Source organism: Sinocyclocheilus grahami, unplaced genomic scaffold (assembly GCF_001515645.1).
Source record: "Sinocyclocheilus grahami isolate Dianchi unplaced genomic scaffold, SAMN03320097.WGS_v1.1 scaffold10.1, whole genome shotgun sequence".
NCBI lineage: Eukaryota > Metazoa > Chordata > Actinopteri > Cypriniformes > Cyprinidae > Sinocyclocheilus > Sinocyclocheilus grahami.
Window position 1 is genome coordinate 2,795,558 of NW_015505189.1, and position 18,444 is coordinate 2,814,001.

Genomic DNA, 18,444 nt, shown 5'->3' on the forward strand with positions numbered 1-18,444 from the left:
TGTATGTTCTTCCATTATGAAAAATCCTTCTTTTTTTTCCTTCAGAAAAGGGACTTCTGGCTTCTGATTTCAGGGGTCAAGTCATACCACATTTGGACAGTAGAGGTAAGTAAAATGAAAAGCCATCTCAGGCAAATCCTCTTAAGGTTATAACATAGCAAAATATGATTTGATTGTTTATAAATTAAACCTAGTTAAAATATGACTTAAGTCATGATGGTTAATGTCATGTAACACAGAAGACAAGATCTGTCATTGACACCAATGAAACAAAATATGTATTACATAATATATTCAGATTAGACGTAACACAGACTGGAAAAGGTTAACGGTTAAAATGGCTAAAACCACGTAACCAAAAAAATGATACTCTCTGTCCATGCTATTTCTAGGTTTGCTGACACTAATGCAAAATCCTTTCATCATCATTAGGACAGTTTTTTTTTTGGAGCATGACACCCGTGGTCAGTAAGAATGGATGGAAAACAGCGGTGTAAAGATTCTTAAAAAAAAAAAAATCTCCTATTGCGTTCCATAGAAAAAACAATATTACAACATGACAGGTTTGGAACAGCATGAGGGCGAGTGGATTATGACTAAATTTTCATTTGTGGATAAATCATCCCTGTATTCATCAATCATTCTTGATAACATTATGATGAACGAAAACAAACATTATTCTTGACATATTACAGATTTCTGTAATATTTAATATATACATGCATACTGTATATATCATAGGTGGTGACCTACATTTTAGTTTTGCTGAGATTTGTTAAATGTGGAATTCTAAATATAAATTCCAATGATTTAACACAATTCTGTCAAAAGTGGGGGACAGTTTCTCTCAATTTCTCATTTCTCACAGCAATAAAATAGTAAAAATATGTAAATAAATAAACTGTCAGTATAACAGAGAGTAGAAGAAGATGCAATGAAAGTAAATGGTAACTAAGGCTGTCAAATATCTTCTTTATCATTATATGTATGTTCTTCCATTATGAAAAATCCTTCTTTTTTTTCCTTCAGAAAAGGGACTTCTGGCTTCTGATTTCAGGGGTCAAGTCATACCACATTTGGACAGTAGAGGTAAGTAAAATGAAAAGCCATCTCAGGCAAATCCTCTTAAGGTTATAACATAGCAAAATATGATTTGATATATGTATATATGTGATACTGAATCAGATTTTCTTAAAACCACTTTCATATTAATCTTTCATCTTTATTCCTTCTTTTTACGCAAGCTTGACTATGTTCCAGTTCATCATAAAAATGCAATTCCTAACCTGACGTGCAATGTGTATAAATGGACGTTCTTTCTTTCTTTTTGTCTCATAATTATTTGGCACGTGGGGACTGGTTCCACGAAACCCGAGGAGAATGGCTTCATTGAAGATGGTAAAGCATTTCGATGCAAGAACTGCATTTAGGTAATAGTTGTTGTTGTTGTTTTTCATTGAAACATTCTAACAACTTATCTGAAAGTATATATAAAAAAATTATATATGCTCCTTTTTAAAAAAAGTAAATATATTTTATGAAATAATAAAATATCCAACAACTGTCAAGGCACACATCTCTCAATTTTTGCATAAACAGCCACAATTGAATATTAACCCTAGTTCTAAGACCTCTGGGAAGACACAACCACAACAATCATATCACCCAATCACCAGCAGAGGTCATAATCCCCACAGAACCGATCCAATCTCCATTACAACCTCTATACATCTTTAGTTTATCTTTAATTTTCATGCTTTCTTTTGCATTACATTTATTTTCCTTATAGTTGTCTGTTTAAATTAAATCTGTCTACCTTTAATTTTGAATTATGATGCTGTAGTTTGCATGCTCATGTAAAGGATTTAAGATTCAAGATACTGCAGAGCATATCAAGAAAAGTGTATTCATGCTGAATATGTATGTTTAGTGTTTGGTATTATATGTAACATACAACAGCATATATAAATACAAATTCAGCATGAATACTGCATTCTTGATGTGGTCTTACAGACTCACGTTAAACTAATTCAAATGAATAGATCATGCATAATAAAAGATGGCTCAGTTTTGTTTGAAAAACATTTCTTATTCATATTTTCATTTATGCTCATACTATAACACTATCGTTATTTTTTATTTTATTTTTTTGCCCAGTTTTGATTGATTGATTGATTGATTGATTGTCTTTAGGTGTTTTGTTTTCACATATAGTACACTTTAAATGAGTCAGTTGAAGTAAACCAAAAAGGGAGCCAGCTGCAAGTGACCTCTCGTTTTGGTGTTCACAAAAACCAGGTGTGAAAACGCTCTAAAAATGAAATTCACTCTGAATAACTACAGTACAGCAGGGGTAAGTCAACCTTTACTTACAAAAAAAAGCCTAAACCTCGACACTGGATAAAAACTGGCATGCAGTGAGAAAATACTGCGACTGTGGAAGCATTTTTTCATAAAGGCTAAAAGGCACTTTCGCATGGGTAGCGTGGCCGAGCGGTCTAAGGCGCTGGATTAAGGCTCCAGTCTCTTCGGGGGCGTGGGTTCGAATCCCACCGCTGCCAACACTTTTGAATGCATGGTGTTGACTTGGTCAAGAATAGTTCGCAGCACTGAGAACGTTTTCTAAAACCATTTACAGCTCGTGAAAAAATAGAAACGTTTGAATGTCTACATGTGGTGTTCAACACGGGCGGAAGTGCTTTACCGCACTGATGAATTATTTTGAGTTGACAGATCTCGACGGAAATATCTCATTATTCAGCATACGAAAATAAATAGATAAATAAATCAATCGGACTGAATTTCGGTTCCAAGTATTGCAGTTCAATGTCACTTTAAACAAGTGCAACAGACGAATATACAATGTGTGCTAGTAAATTAAAGCTAACGTTACTTGCAGTGAGAAATTAAGTTCCGTGTGAAATGTTTGAGACGTCTCTAGTGGTTTCACAAACGACAATAGTGCAGACTACGCGAGTATAAATCTGCTGTAAGTATAAACAAAATGAGTGCTGTTGTGAATGAACGCTTAATCTTTAAAATATATTTTATTCACTTTATCGTCAATCTATATCTTGAATAAAACATAAATGAGAACGGCCCAAGGGGACCTTTGCTAACAGTGCAAACGCATTTCAGTCTGTATTTTTTGAACCTTTTTAGGACCCGTAGTGAGATACGGGTACTACCAGCGTGTTGTGATCAACCTTGTGTTACGGAAGTTTATAAAGTGAATTCTCATCTACTTTTATTATAAATAATTCTATTTGATGGCTGATGTTAAGTCCTGAATTGATGAAGCAGTGTGAATAAATTTGGCGCTGTCCTACAGCTTATCTTGTAAGTATCTGTCATATGAAGCTATCGGTGCCTATTTGAGTGAGTGAAAATATTCAGTTTACTTGTGTTCAGGCAGCAGGCCTTTGTAACCGTTTTGATGTTCAAACACATTCCTGCAACACCCGTAAAACAACTGTACTATATTAGTTGCTCAAATACATCTAGCTTATCAAATTAGACTTTCTGACATCCCTATAATTCAACTGATCAAAACATATATATATATATACCTACCTTGATTGGATATACTCTAGAACTTAAAGGGGTCGTATGATGCTTTTTTAAAAATCATTATTTTGTGTATTTGGTGTAACAGAATGTTGACATGCTTTAATGTTCAAAAAACACATTATTTTTCAAATACTGTACATTATTGTAGGTCCTCTATGCTTTCCACCACTTAGATCTCTAAAACAGGAAAGTTGAAAAAACATTTCTCAAAGGAAAGTGTGATCTTTTAAAAGCAAGTTTTAAACTTTGTTGTTAAATGTGGACATATTCTTTTTTCATACAACAGGCGATTTGGAAGTAAGTGGGATATGACTTGTATGTAATCAGCAACTATGAAACCTCCGTTTCGTCGTCGAGCTGGACCGTCGCGCTTTCTGATTAAGAGCCCTGAGGAGGTGTCGAGTGTGAGTGCCAGATCTCTCTACAAAGGATGGAATCGCAAAGATCTTCAGAAAGTTTTGCAAGCTTTGAAACAGCAGCAGAATTTTGAATCGGAATTAGATCTGACTGAGATTCAAAAGAAAGTGCCCCAACGTTCTCTCAAAGAGGTGAGCTCATCGACCCCAACATATCTCTAATATGGACGAACATGCACGCACGTACGTGTCCACTGTAATGTAAGTGTTGGCACTGTTTGGTTTCAGATTGAAGAGCTCATAATGACCCTGAAGTCACGTGTGCTACAGAAGGTGTATCTACAGGTCCAGAGTCAGAGGAGAGAGGAGCGCAAAGCTAAAGTTCCCGTTGAATTGTGGGCAGAGCTGGTACAGAAAATCTCTAGACCCTATGAGAAGACTATTTCTTCTGCCTTTTCCCAGGTCTGTATGAGACATTTGAGAAATGACACCAGACACCGGTCCGGGTAACACTTCACAATTCCATTTTCAGACCATATGGAGCAAATAAAAAAATGAAACCAAACGTTCATTTTTTTCCCCCCAGTTACTTCATGAATGAACAATTGCAATTTTTTCAATTTTACTTTTGCTAAATTGTGACGTCAGAAAGGATCATTTGAGTAAATAAAATCTGAACGATTTTCTTTGTTTTTATCATCTTACAATTTGCGCTGTGGGCTGTACCATTAGCGCGGGGGTGTGGCCGCGGACTGTTTCACAAACGCTTAACATGGCTTAATGTATCCTACTAAAACAGTGACACTGGAGGACACAACTTATTAATAATAAACATAGGCTACTATTTACAGACAAGCTAGCCCAGAATATGAAGGAGATTTGCGCTAAATTGCACGTTAAGTGTCAGAATATGAACGAGCAAAGTTTCACGTGAAGCGATTTCCTCCCATGGAAAACTATCTGCCACACACACACACACACACACACAACCACCGGAGATGTAGGCCACACCCCCGCGCTAATGGTACAGCGCAAATTGTAAGATTAAAAAAAGGGAAAAACAGAAAATGGTTTAGATTTTGTTTTATTCAAATGAGCATTTTTGAAGTCAAAATTTAGCAAAAGTAAAATTGAAAAAAGGAGAGAAAACAGCCATTATTAATTTATGAAGTAACTGAAAAAAATGAATGTTTGGTTTCATTTTTGCATTCGCACCATATGGTCTGAAAATTAAATTGTGAAGCGTTACATGGACCAGACACCACACCAAGAATTGTACAAGTTCACCTCAATAATTTCTCAGCCTTAGTCTGACAACACATGGCTTTATAGAGCTTGTGGGAAAATTTTCAAATTAGTTATGAGTTTGACTGAAGATGCTAAAACATTCACTACATTCACCAAACTAAGAAATTGAAAAATTGTGATGGATAATCTTTGTATTTGACAATGAGGTTGTATGTACCTGATACTTTTGAACTACAATGATACATGTTACATTGATGCTTATTCTTACTCCATAAGTATGTAATGTCAGCAACTGATTCTGTCATTCTCTTAGGATGCTTATTTATGACTCCTATTTATAGCACACCTAGAGAACAAAGTACTTAATACTTGTCATTCAGTTTCAGTGTACAATATTTGACTTCTTTTATTGCCTCTATCATCTTAATCATTCTTATAGCAGATAAAATGTTACACAAATTCAGTTGTTTTTTACTTTGTCATCAGATGCTTGTGATTGCTGCCATTGAGCCCTGTGGCCTGATGCACTCTGATCCTCCACACCCCATCATACAAACACCTGCTTTCTCCAGTCTACAGCCTGTTCAGTCCCCTAAAACCCCATCTCGGCCTTCTACCTCAGACATGAGCCCAAATTCCAGCGTTTCTTCTCCCTCAGTTGCATCTCTTATTCAGCCTGACTCTAGTTCTAATGCTGCTGATCATATTAGCCAACTCGATAATACATCAAGCAGTTCACCTCTTGTGCCTAAAATGCCTGAAACACCCACACCAAGATCCTTACAGACAACAAGAAGCCCAAGCCAACTGCAGTCAGAAGCAGAACCAACAGTGTCCAGTCCTATTTCCACTGGTCCAGTGTCACCGTCAGTCTCCCCAAATAAGCACAATCAAGTTAATTTGGAACTGTTAGATCATGATTACCTATGCAAACCAAGAATGCTGAAGAGTGTTGTGAATTTTGACAAGATTTATCAATATCTAAGTGACATTGACTCCAAAACCTGCAATTCAGCTCTTACTTCAATGGGTACGCATTGTTAAATTATACATTTTGCATATAATATGCTGTTATGATGTTAAAGGGGTCATGAACTGAGAAATCTAAATTCCCTTGATCTTTTGACATATAAGAGGTCATTGTACCATAAAAACATCCTGTAAGTTTCAGAACTCAAAAACTTTCTCGTTAGTCTAAAAACAGCTTATATTGAAGTCAATCTGCCAAAACGACAGGTTGTGAAATGTGCCACTTTATGACGTAATAGTGTGGCTAAACCCCGCCTCCGATTCATGCATGTAGTGTAAATAATGAGAGAGGTATACGCAGAAACCAAACGATAAAGATGCTCCAAAAACAACAAGATGCAGTGCTAAGTTGTGGAAAAACAGTTTTTGCATTGCCTTCCTTCTGATCTCAACATTAGGAAAGAGTGGATGAACTTTATTTTTAATGTAGTTCCAGACCGTGTCAGTAAGAACTTTGTCCTTTATTCACTTAATTTTACTGTGGATTCTTTTACAAACAAGGCACCATTCAATGCAGGATTTTCAGAACGATTGAAAGTAAAAGACGATGCAGCAAAATCACAGCAGCATCCATCAATGAAGGATGTAGGCTGTCAAACATACACAACTGTTAGCCAATCATAGCAGTTGGCGTTTACTTCTGAGTCTACAATCCACCACACCTATTCAAACAGAGCGTTCAGGACAGAAAATAGCCTATCTTCTCAATTATGATGTTTTTTGATGTAAAAAAAATGTATAACATTATAAGTGGACCTCAGAGAACAGTGCAAAATAATAAAAAGGCAGTTCATGACCCCTTTAAATACTGCAATAAATTACATTCTTCATGACCATTTTACACATTTTTCCAGGAATGTGGAAATTTGATCAACTTAAAAGCATAGTTCACCCAAAAATGACAATCTACTTGCTTACCATCTTGTTGTATGGCATTCTTTCTTCTGTAGAACACAAGGATGTTATGTCTTTAAAAATATATATATATATTTTTTTGCCCTTACAATGAAAGTCAGTGAGGATCAGTGTTGTTTTGGACCCCACTGACTTTCACTTTATCTACAAAAACATTTTGGGTGAACTATCCTTTTTAGATGTATGAACAGAACTTTTTTTTTCTTTTCTCATATTTTGCATATTCCATCCGCAGAGAGTGCAGTGCTGTTGGATATGCTCATGTGTTTGCCTGAGGAGCTCTCCTTACTGGACTGCAAGGAACTTCAACATCATTTTCTCCAGTTACACTCACAGCTCACCAAACCTGCAGAAATGCCAGCTTCCTCTTCAAACAGTGACGGGGACGTCCTACAGGCTAATGTAGCTGATGCTACTGCATTAACACCCAAACTCGGGCCTACTACGGGATCCACTAAAGAGCCCTCCAGTGAGTCATCTGTCACAGAACCAGCAAAGGACAAAAAGGACAAAAAAGACTGGGCTACAGCTGGCACCTGTCCTCTCAATCCTTTGTTAGTTCCGGTAGCCTTGCTGAAAAGATTGGCCCTAGATTCTGAGAAATGATATGCTTAGCCAGTCTCAGGCTTTTCAGAATTCAACTAATTAACGTTCCGTGTGGGTCTTATGTTTCACTTTGCTACAGGTTCAGATGTTCTTTTGCCTGGAAAATGTGTGCATATTAAGTATTCATACTGTTATATTGATATGTAATAAATATATTTAAATTTCAGAATGATTCTGTTAAAATAAGTTTGCTGTAAAAAATAACCAAGACATAAAAAATTCAATGAATGTGCTGAAGAATGAATCGTATTTTAAGATTTCACTCTTCCTAAACTGAACTGCAGCTGTACTGATGCCCTTAAAGTGATGGCTCTCAAAAATCACCCTCCTAAGTTTAATATTTCCCTGTGGCTTCCACTACTGTTGTCAAGTCATAAAAATAAGAATATATTAAAAACTAGAGAGGAATGGAATTTTGTTTTGTCAAGTGAACAGCATTTTAGTTCAAAGTTTGGAGTTCAGTCTGATTAACAAAACCTGGTTGCCAAGTGACCAAAACAGTGGAACATATTCCTGGTTTAGTAAATATTTCCTTTTAGCATAACTTTTAAGATGCAGTAATACATTTTTTTTAAAGAAAAAATGTTTACTCACCCTCATTCTGTCCCAGATGAGAATATTCATTTCTTTTGAGTGGAATATTTGATATTTTCCTTTTTTATTAGGTTAGTTTCATAAATCAGAATGGTTTTGATAACCTTTTGTCATGAGGACCTTGCCAGGGATGGCGCTTGCCAAGTTTCATGCAAATAGAAACAACAGCTCAGGAGGAGTTAGAAAAGGTAGGTTTTCCATAAAAATTCTAAATAGTGGAAGAATGTCCTGAGTTAAACTAAATCAGATGTATGGATTCTCTGAGCTTGGCTCAAGGATTCAGAAGCCCTTACAGTTCCAGAATGATGAACCAAAATTCAAATGTACTTGTAGTGCAACCTAATGTCTGGCGGTTGTGTAAAGCGGTACCTGAGTAGAATTAGATTGCCTTTATTGTCATCTCGTGGGGGGGGATTTGGAACCATCCCACCAAGATCTCTGAGAATTATGGTCTTTGGTGCAGAAAAAAATATTATAAACAAAACGGTACACAAACAGAAGGGTTTACCCCTAGTAAAGCATAACCTTTAGAGTGAGTAATATGTTTACACAATGACCCATGAGTCTCATTGCACCACAGAGATCTAGATACATCAAGTTAAGTGATGCTACCATTTGTAACATTTCTCAATACTGATGGCAGCGCAGCTGATTATCAGTTTCTTTTTCCTGTTCTGTTCTATGTGTGGCGTCGCACCCAACATCTGTATAACTAACCATCCAGCACATTGTTTGACATGCTGTTGATGATAAGATATCTGAGATAAAGCAGCTCACTTTGTGAAACACTAGGCTAAAATACACACACACACACACACACAACTTTTTGGAAAGTTGAAATCACAATTTGAAAGCAATTATCTTAAAATAAGACTAGCGTTTTTTAAATGTTGAGGATAATATTCAGTATTGCCAAAGTAATTAAATCTCTAAAAAAAATGTAACAATGTAATCTGAAGGGAATAAATTGAGGGGTAGAATATACAGTAAGGAAGCCCCATTAACTGTGCTTTTGTTGTGTCTGTGAATAGGAAAACATTAAAAAGTACTGAAAAGAAGAGGCATGAAAGTAATTGGGAATGCTGTTTTGTGAAGATTCTCTGCCCCTCTTTGCAAGCTCATGATATTTGGTGTTTTCTTATAGAGCAATACACAATAGCTCAAGAATATCACTTCGTTGTTCATGTATTTGATTGCATTCACAGAGGAAAAAGACAATAAAACAAACAACTGAGAATATAATTTATTTTAACATAAGCAAGTGTCAATTTACAAACAATGTGTGGTGTATAATGATAATAAATAATTTGTGGTTAATATGTAATTTACAAAGCAGTTTATATTAATGCAATGTCATTATGAATAAAAATAATAAGAAATTATACCTAAAGGAGCAATAAAGTAAAACCTATAAAAAAAGATAACTACTAGTTATCTAATTTTACTACATTGATTATTTTAATAACTTATCTGAAGATAAGCAGGGCATAGCTGAAGTTCTACTGCTTCTCGTCATCATGTGATAAAACACAATATGGTCAGATAATGTTTGTCACATCTGAGGTACAGAAAATATGCATAATTGTACAACTGCTAAATTGAATGGTATAAATAGCAACTGATTGAGTTTTGATGGATCAAGACTGCGTATTTATAAACCAAACAATATATACATTCAGTATGTCCACACACATAGAATATTAAATATCAAAAGATGAACGGATCTGAGGTCTGTCCATTTTCATCTGTTAAGAGCAAAACAAGGAATGAGGAGTTATAGAAAAGCCATGACGGCGATGCTGTTACAATGCTTGTATTCCATTGAATTCAACAGAAAAAAATAATTGGTTATTTGTAACGAGTACCTTCTATGGAAATATGTAATTGTGTAAAGGTCAGAAATTAAAATGTGTCTTTTCTTTATTAACCAGATAAGATAAATAAGTAAATTAAGAAAGATAATTATAGTGAAGCCCTGTTGCTGGGTGTAGTAGCTTAGTTTTGTATACTGACTATTTGTAAGAACAGCATATGTTGCTAAGTGTATATTTGTGTATCCTCTCAGTACTCACAGACTGATCCCTCTGAAGATACCGGAGATGAATACCAGGTTCAGGTGAGAAATTCTGGGTGTAAGAGAAATCTGGTTTATAGTTTCCGAAACTGTCCTGTGTATGTCTGCCTCCTGGTGCGTATACTGGGTTATCATATCTGTCAGCTGGAAATACAAAAAAAAGTATGTTGATTAATCAGAGACTTGTTAAAATATCAAATGAATATCCCATGAAGAAAAAAAGACTACAATGCTCTTAGGCTACGTTCACACTGTCAATGTTTGGGATTGACAACCGCATTTTCTCTACAGGCGTGAGTCTCGAAATGTCCCGTTCACACAGCAGCTTACAGTTGTGTTTAGAATACTGTCTGTATGAACGTGCATTACCAGTAACCATAGCGACAGTGACCAAAGTCAAATCAAAGATGGCGACGTCCATAAAACTGAAAGTCGTATCACTTTCTGACAGGACAAGAGTCCAATCGAGCCGCGAGTTATTTAGTCAAATCTTCATTAACCAACGTTTACATTTTGGTGGAGAGCGGAGCATTTGAATCGCGCGCAGAACACAAAACTGACGGGAGCGGCTCCGGTGGAAAACTGACGGGATCTGAAACGTTCAGATGACACGCAGCTCATGTCTCCATCACTGTATGTTACCGAAAACAACGGTTGTCCAGTCCGGTTCCGTTCACACCTGAAAGTCCTTTTCAGGACTTTTTTTACAGGTGTGAGTTCGGTTACAGAATGCGGTTGTGAGTCCTGAAAATTTACAGGTGTGAGTTCGATTACAGAATGCAGGTGTGAGTTCGGTTACAGAATGCGGTTGTGAGTCCTGAAAATTTACAGGTGTGAGTTCGGTTACAGAATGCGGTTGTCACACCCGTAAATAACCAAAATGTGTGTGAACGTAACCGTATTAAGGACTCACAGGACTGACAATCGTATTCTGCTGCTGTGTGAACATGGCCATAATATACATTTGTTGCAGCTTGCTTAGTCTAGTCTTAATCAAACTCACCAAGAAACTACTGAGTATGCTTAGATCCTAAATATGCACTGTGCATCTTTACTTGTGAAATTAACAGCACTTCACACACAGGCTGTCAGGCCAAATATAGTTTTACTGCCCCATCCTCTCTTGGCAAGTTTATATTACATCACAACAGGTTCACAAAATATGTAATTTAACATTTTTTTTTCCATTTTGGAATAATATACTGCATCTATGATTTATTCAGGTTAATTCCAAGTATTTATCTACCTAATTTACTTAGAACAGTATGGTTAATTTTAGAAAACTGTGCACAAAAGGTGAATGGTTCAAATATTCAGGTACCACTTACAGGTAATAATTATTGAATGATGCCGAAAATTTATAGTTTTTTGTTTTGTTTTGTTTTTTGCTACCTGTGTTTGATGTTTTATTTTGTGGTGGCCATTCAAAGTCATCCTCTAACCATTCTTTCACTAGCTCTTGCTTAATGTCCTTGTTCCTGTGAGACAGAAATAAAGTTATGGACAGGAAGGCATAAAAACACATTTATTCATGAAAACACCCTCTTTCTTTCCCGATACACATACCACATTGATATAGCCATGTAAATAAGAGATTTTTCACAGATTTTTAGGGGGGCTGTTTTGAATTGCATAGGATGGTAGCCTTCATATACTGTATTTCAGGAGTACAGTTAAATAATCAAATAATATTAGAAATGTGTCAAATTAACAGTAAACTGCTCCAGGCAGCCTGCTTTTCTGGTCTTGAGAGTGGCCAATCAATTGTTATTTCAGAGCATTTGCTGAACAAATCTGCTGTTAGGTTTGTCTGCAAATCCATCAGAACATAATGATCTTGCCATGATCTTGTGTTCACAGGGCCCGAACAGCTTGCTATCATCAACGGAAACATGAATTTTTACAATTTTACATGCATTCTGCTGGCCATCTGTCTGCTAACTGATGATCAACAGATGACAGGTGATGCCTGATCAACGATCCAAAGCACAGGAGTAAATTATTCTGCAGTAGAAAACATGCCTTCTGAAGTGTCCCAATCAAAGTCCTCCTGACCTTAACATGATTGCATTGCCTTGGCATGTCCTCAAAACCACATGACACCAGACATCACAAGTACATTGCTGAACTGAAGCAGTTTAATAAAGTGCATGAAATTACTTACCTCTTCACCGTCCGTTTGTTTATAATGAGATAAGCTGTCAGGAATGCTACAGTTATTACTGCTATGGCTGCCACTGTTCCCAATCCAGCATAAAATCCAACTTTGTGCACCTGTAAATTGCAATCCGCTCCCAAGTACCAGAAGTCATCATTATAGCGGCAACTAGAGCAAAAATGCATTGTAAGTCCTTTTAAATGTTCAGAGAAACATCGGCATATTTTTGTGCAACTTTTGCTTTTGTTTCATTTAAATCATTCCAGTTTCCAGCCCAGATCTTTAACCGATAAAGAAAGAAGTACCTCTCTTTGTCAGTCTAGAAAATGTAAAGAATATAAAAGTAAGCACATACTAGCAGGATGGGCCCTGACCAGAAACTTCACAGGTGCCGCTGTTCTTACAAATTTGCGGATCACTATGAGCTGCATTGCATGGAGTCACACATGTCACTTTGCCACTCAACGTAACTGCTTCAAAATACTTTTGGAAATCTGCAGGAAAAACTTCCGTAGCCTTGGCACACACCTCTTTGACTGTGGAAATAAAAAAAAATGCAGCAGTCATAGATAAAATAAAAATGAATAAATTACAGCATTCAGACACTTCAAAAATTCCTTGATTTGAATAAAAATTTTATGTTAATTTGGCCTTGTGCTTGGGACCATTCAATTATTGAAACTTCTCCTCTAAGATTTCCCTGTATTTTTCAACATCCATTATTTCTTCTCTTTTAACACAATGACCTATCATTAAACATTAAAAGCAACCTCACAACACCATGCAGCCAACACTGTAATTTGATGTAAATATGGTGATTTTAAGGTGTGGCCAGCATCAAATTCTCACTTGTTTTGGGTTTTAGCGGAGAAGCCATATTTTGGTCTCACTGCACAACAGCAACACTTTTCTGCATTTTGTATGTACTCCAAACATGCTTTCTTACGAATCTACTGTATTTATAGCAAAACTCCCTCCAATGACCTATGCATTTTTTTTTAGCTTCTTTTGTTGATTTCTGTACCTCCTCTTAGAACTATGGTTGAAAACTTATGCAGCATGTTTAAATATACATTCAGTATACATCAAACATTAAAACACATTCAAACTCATTTCAGTTATTTCAATAGTTCACTCAGTACTTAAAAAGTAAGAACATATTTGGTATAGAGTATATAATTTAATAAAATGAGACAACTAATTAATATTATATAGAATAACTCACTATTCTTCTTGCTCTTAGCACGATAAGTTAAATGAAAACTCACCATTGAGATCAGTCTTTGATGCAATGGCATTATTAACATCAAAGTCTAGAATTGGAAAAAAAAAATGAACAAACAGATTAATAATGTATCCAATAAAAATTTAGATCACAGGGAAAATGCATATGATGACCTACCTGAACCAGCTTTAATGTCAACAAGAACTTCTTTCACTTCCGTAACAATATTTTCATAATTCTCCTCATTTTCGTTGTTATTATCGATGTTAAAAAGGACATCATGCTCAACTTTCAGACTAAGAAAAAAAAGAAAAGGACAAAAATTACAAGTTTTAAAGAATTTTTTAATTGGTGTATTTTTTTGTGTTTATTTATAAATTTAGGTTCTCTTGGATTGGGTATAATACAAGGTTTGGATTGATTTATTATTTGAAAGAATTTGTTACTGTATACATGTTTGGTTTATAACATTTTGTACTGTTACCTTTTAGTTTCCTTCAAAGGCAAGCTTCTTCTTCTTCTTTGACTATATTGTTGTAATGGTCCACCAGCACTTTGACATGAAAAAAAAGAGATTGAATTAAGACTTAATAGTCAGATATTATAAGGGCATATTTGATATTTGTAATTACAAAATAGCTTGTGCTGTCAAAGTAGATGAATTACCTTAGAATTATGTTGTCCAAACGCAAAAAATTTTCTATTTTGTTTTTATATAAGGGCACCACCTATAATTGTATAAAATATATCTGTAATATTTCAAGCCAAAAAATGATGACCTCCACCGTCCAAAATACTGTTTGTGAAGGAGGTCTAGAACACTTAGGTCACTCTTAAAAATATTGCATAAGTAACAACTTATCATACACAGAGTCATCTGCAAACAAGTGATTAAAAGTTAGAGCTTTTTTCAAAATTAACGTAACTAACTTCACTTAAATTACTGCACTTTTAATCAACTGGTCATTTTTAGTAAATGTATGCAAATGTATTTTTTTAGTAAATGTATGAGGACACATCACCTAAAGTTTCTGGGCAATAATATTTAAGTGATCAAGCCATCTAAACAACAATACTTACTTTTTCGTTTAATTTTTCAACAAATGTTATATATGCATTTGATGATGTGTTTTCGTAGTCATCTGTAAATTTTTCATTTATTTCCATTGTAACATTGACTGTCCTTTCAATGATATCTAAAACAAAAATAGAGGAAATTTTAAGACAAATAAGTATATAATGTTCAGAATGTTTTTTTTAAAAAGTATAAGGAAGTGTAAAACTAATTAAAACTAGACAGGGCATCTGCCCATCTCATGTAGTCTAGTTGATGTGTTTTCTAACTAGGTTTCTGTTGCATTTACAAAACTTGGATTTATGCCATTATTTAACCACACATGCAGATTTGAAGACTTTTTAATGCACTAAATTTTAATTAATGAGACAAATATCACTGGAAAAACAACTGCAGTAACTTTAATTGTGGTGAATGTATTCTGAAGGCAAGACTAAAAATTATATTGTAGCAAAATTAATCCAGAGAAATTGGCATGTCAAGCCCACTCACTTTTGTGATGTGGAAATGCAGACAAGTTAATCATTAAATAATTTTTTTTTTCATTGCTACCAAAACTTAATTGATAGACAGACCTGGTACAATTTGAGTTTCAACAGTACTGCAGAGTCTCCCCGTAAAACCGTTCGGACAGAAACAAGCCTGATTGTTTGGTTGTGGAGTTCCACCATTTTCACACTCAATAGGTTTGGCAGTTGTGGTTTTGGTCGTTGACTGAGTAGAGCTTGTTGTTGGTGTTATAACATCTTTTGTAGTTGTGAAATCAGCTGTACTTGAGGCAGGATTTGGTGTAGATGCACTGTCTTCTGTCACAAGAGTGGTGTGAGCTGTAGTTGCATCAGGATCTGCTGAAGTTACAGCAGAAATCTCTGTTGTACTATCATCTGGAGTTATGGATGTTTCTGCTGTATTTGACGGTTCTTCTGTTCCTGTGACATCAATAGTTGTTGAAATATCTGATGAATCAGTGGTGTCAGCTGTAGTTGCATCAGGATCTGCTGAAGTTACAGCAGAAATCTCTGTTGTACTATCATCTGGAGTTATGGATGTTTCTGCTGTATTTGACGGTTCTTCTGTTCCTGTGACATCAATAGTTGTTGAAATATCTGATGAATCAGTGGTGTCAGCTGTAGTTGCATCAGGATCTGTTGAAGTTAAAGCAGAAATCTCTGTTGTACTATCATCTGGAGTTCTGGATGTTTCTTCTGTTGAAGGTGAAGGTGAATATGAAGTGAGATCTGCTGTGGAAACAGAAATAGTTCTTGTTATTGGTATAACACTGAGCCTATTTCTGCTGTACTCAGTGGAACATCTGTTGAAAATACCCTATATACTTGTTTCAACACAATAAGTTAACAGTATAAGCTTGTATAAGGAAACATAAAATAATCAGCACTTTCTATTCAGTTAATCTGAAATATCAATTACAATTTTGGGTTTGGATCCCATTTTGTGCTGACTGGATGTAAATGTGGACCATGATGATCATGCTCTCACGCACACTCCTGATAACCGGTTTTAATTGACAGCCATTATCAGAGGAAGAACTGACTGCGGGAACACTTTCTTAACAAACCAGTTATGAAACATGACTTGCTGAAAAGCATGATGTCAGCCTGCTCCTCCAACCGCCACTTACATGCTGCTTGTTCTGTGTGAAACAGGCCTAATGACTAAATCAACTGTAATATCTGTCTTAAATATTAAGTAATATATGGTAAAAATATCTGTTGTGTGAACTGTTCTAGGTTATACCAGGAGCCGGTTGCACCAGTTAGACGTAAAAAAGCTGGGTATAAGCCCTACACTGGGCTCTGCAACGTCCAGCTTTACGACAAATATGTATATCTGTTGCACCAACTAAAACTACGATCAGGCACAACTACGCCCGGCGTAGACAGTGCTCGTCCACGCTGACACATTCTCCCGCAGTGATGGCTGAGACGACATTCACAATGCAATGGCTACAACTACTAATATAAAACTGAATTGTTCAAGACATCATAACAAGTGAAGTCACCGCACCATGATTTTATTGAGTAAACATTTTCTAACAAGTCTCCCTGCACATTCTCATGACAGATTTCTTCAAATGAACATTAAAAATTAAGGCAGCAGTTTAAGTAAAATATAATTTATATTTAATTATTTTTTCTAGCTGACTATCGAGTTTATGTACAATGAATGTCTTTCCTGAGATAAATGTGACTTTACGTGACATTGTTTTACTGACGTCTTTCTGTGGCTGAAAAATCACATTTATAGTTTGTATTTTGTGATAAAACTGACAGATTTTGAAAGCTGATACTTTATTTCTAATTAAAAGTAACAAAGCTCAAAACTTACTGCGATTATTGGATGGCAGGCACGGCACACTGCAAATAATGAATGGAATTAAAGACGTGAAATATTTCCAAGCATTTATACCATCCTACCAAGCAAGATGTCGAATGGTACAGCTTCTTTAAATAATCCTAGATTATATGTAATATTTTACTGCATAATTACATGCTGTACAGAATAGTTTTTATTAGGTCAATTACTGTTGGCAGTGTGGTATAGTCTACACCGAGCTTCGCGATTGATATCGCTTAACCTGCCCGATTATAATTTGGGTGCAAAACATGTTTTTTATTGCCTTAACACTTATATCAGTATACTACTGTATAACATTAAACAGAATATTCCTTGAATTATACATCAACAGGAGAAAACAAAACAGTTTTATACTCTGTTAATTTATCAAAACAATGTAATATAAACAGATTGAACCGTGCTCCCACATAGTAATCAAACTGACCCCTGTACACTGTTGACCCCTTAAGCACGGGAGCAATGGGAATTTTTTTCTTACAAATAAATGTTAGAAATTCACTCGTGTACTTCCATTTAGCAAAATGCAAAATGCATAAATGTAAACGTAAATGTAGCAAAATGACTACATGTAAATGTAGCAAAAGTGCTCAACAAGTCACTGCAGGTTTAAGACACTATGTCAAGTTTTAAAGGGGTCATATGATGTGATTTCAATTTTTCCTTTCTCTTTGAAGTGTTACAAGCTCTTGGTGCATAAAGAAGATCTGTAAAGTTGGAAAGACTAAAGTCTCAAATCCAAAAAGATATTCTTTATAAAAGTTAAAGGGGTCATATGATGCTTTTTTAAAGATCATTATTTGGTGTATTTGGTGTAACAGAATATGTTGACATGCTTTAATGTTCAAAAAACACATTATTTTTCAAATACTGTACATTATTGTAGGTCCTCTATGGCCCGCCTCTCTCAAACGCTTAGTTTTCTACAAAGTCCCTCCTTCCGACAAGCGCAGTCTGCTCTGATTGGCCAGCGGACCCAGTGCATTGTGATTGGCCGAACACCGCAAGCACTCGTCGGAAATGTAACTCCCCTTACCATAATCGCGGGCTTCATCTTTCAAAATAAATGTCATTAGTTTTACCATCAGTTCAAGCCCGAAAGGGGAACAGACACAGTAATGATGCAGTACACAAGCCACGGTTAAGACAGCTGACTCTACTGTGATGTGACGCTGTCTCTCTCTCACACACCCACGCGCGCACACACACACACACACACAC

At 35.7% G+C, this 18,444-nt stretch overlaps 2 protein-coding genes and 1 non-coding gene across 5 annotated transcripts; 2 read left to right on the plus strand and 1 right to left on the minus strand.

Moving 5' to 3' along the window:
* Nucleotides 1-2,256: 2,256 nt before the first annotated feature.
* Nucleotides 2,257-8,009, plus strand: snapc2 (small nuclear RNA activating complex, polypeptide 2). Of its 3 annotated transcripts, none has more exons than XM_016284855.1 (5): nucleotides 2,257-2,353; nucleotides 3,857-4,118; nucleotides 4,215-4,388; nucleotides 5,661-6,204; nucleotides 7,354-8,009. In XM_016284855.1, the coding sequence occupies exons 2-5, from the start codon at nucleotides 3,903-3,905 to the stop codon at nucleotides 7,722-7,724; spliced, it is 1,305 nt and encodes a 434-aa protein (XP_016140341.1). In that variant the 5' UTR covers nucleotides 2,257-2,353; nucleotides 3,857-3,902; the 3' UTR covers nucleotides 7,725-8,009. The 3 variants fall into 3 exon arrangements, with proteins under 3 accessions (XP_016140341.1, XP_016140331.1, XP_016140321.1); XM_016284845.1 differs by lacking the exon at nucleotides 2,257-2,353 and adding an exon at nucleotides 3,195-3,378; XM_016284835.1 differs by lacking the exon at nucleotides 2,257-2,353 and adding an exon at nucleotides 3,195-3,339.
* On the plus strand, nucleotides 2,480-2,561 carry trnal-aag (transfer RNA leucine (anticodon AAG)). The gene has a single exon. It is a non-coding gene; the product is annotated as a tRNA-Leu (tRNA).
* Nucleotides 8,010-9,605: 1,596 nt separating the features above from the next.
* Nucleotides 9,606-16,772, minus strand: LOC107594349 (mucin-3B). The gene is made up of 12 exons (XM_016284362.1): nucleotides 16,721-16,772; nucleotides 15,426-16,091; nucleotides 14,856-14,971; nucleotides 14,442-14,503; nucleotides 14,260-14,328; nucleotides 13,953-14,071; nucleotides 13,819-13,863; nucleotides 12,906-13,086; nucleotides 12,557-12,718; nucleotides 11,785-11,870; nucleotides 10,391-10,536; nucleotides 9,606-10,063 (listed from the first exon to the last, which is right to left on the minus strand). Exons 1-12 carry the CDS (start codon nucleotides 16,770-16,772, stop codon nucleotides 10,019-10,021), a joined length of 1,749 nt encoding a protein of 582 aa, XP_016139848.1. The 3' UTR covers nucleotides 9,606-10,018.
* Nucleotides 16,773-18,444: the final 1,672 nt, after the last annotated feature.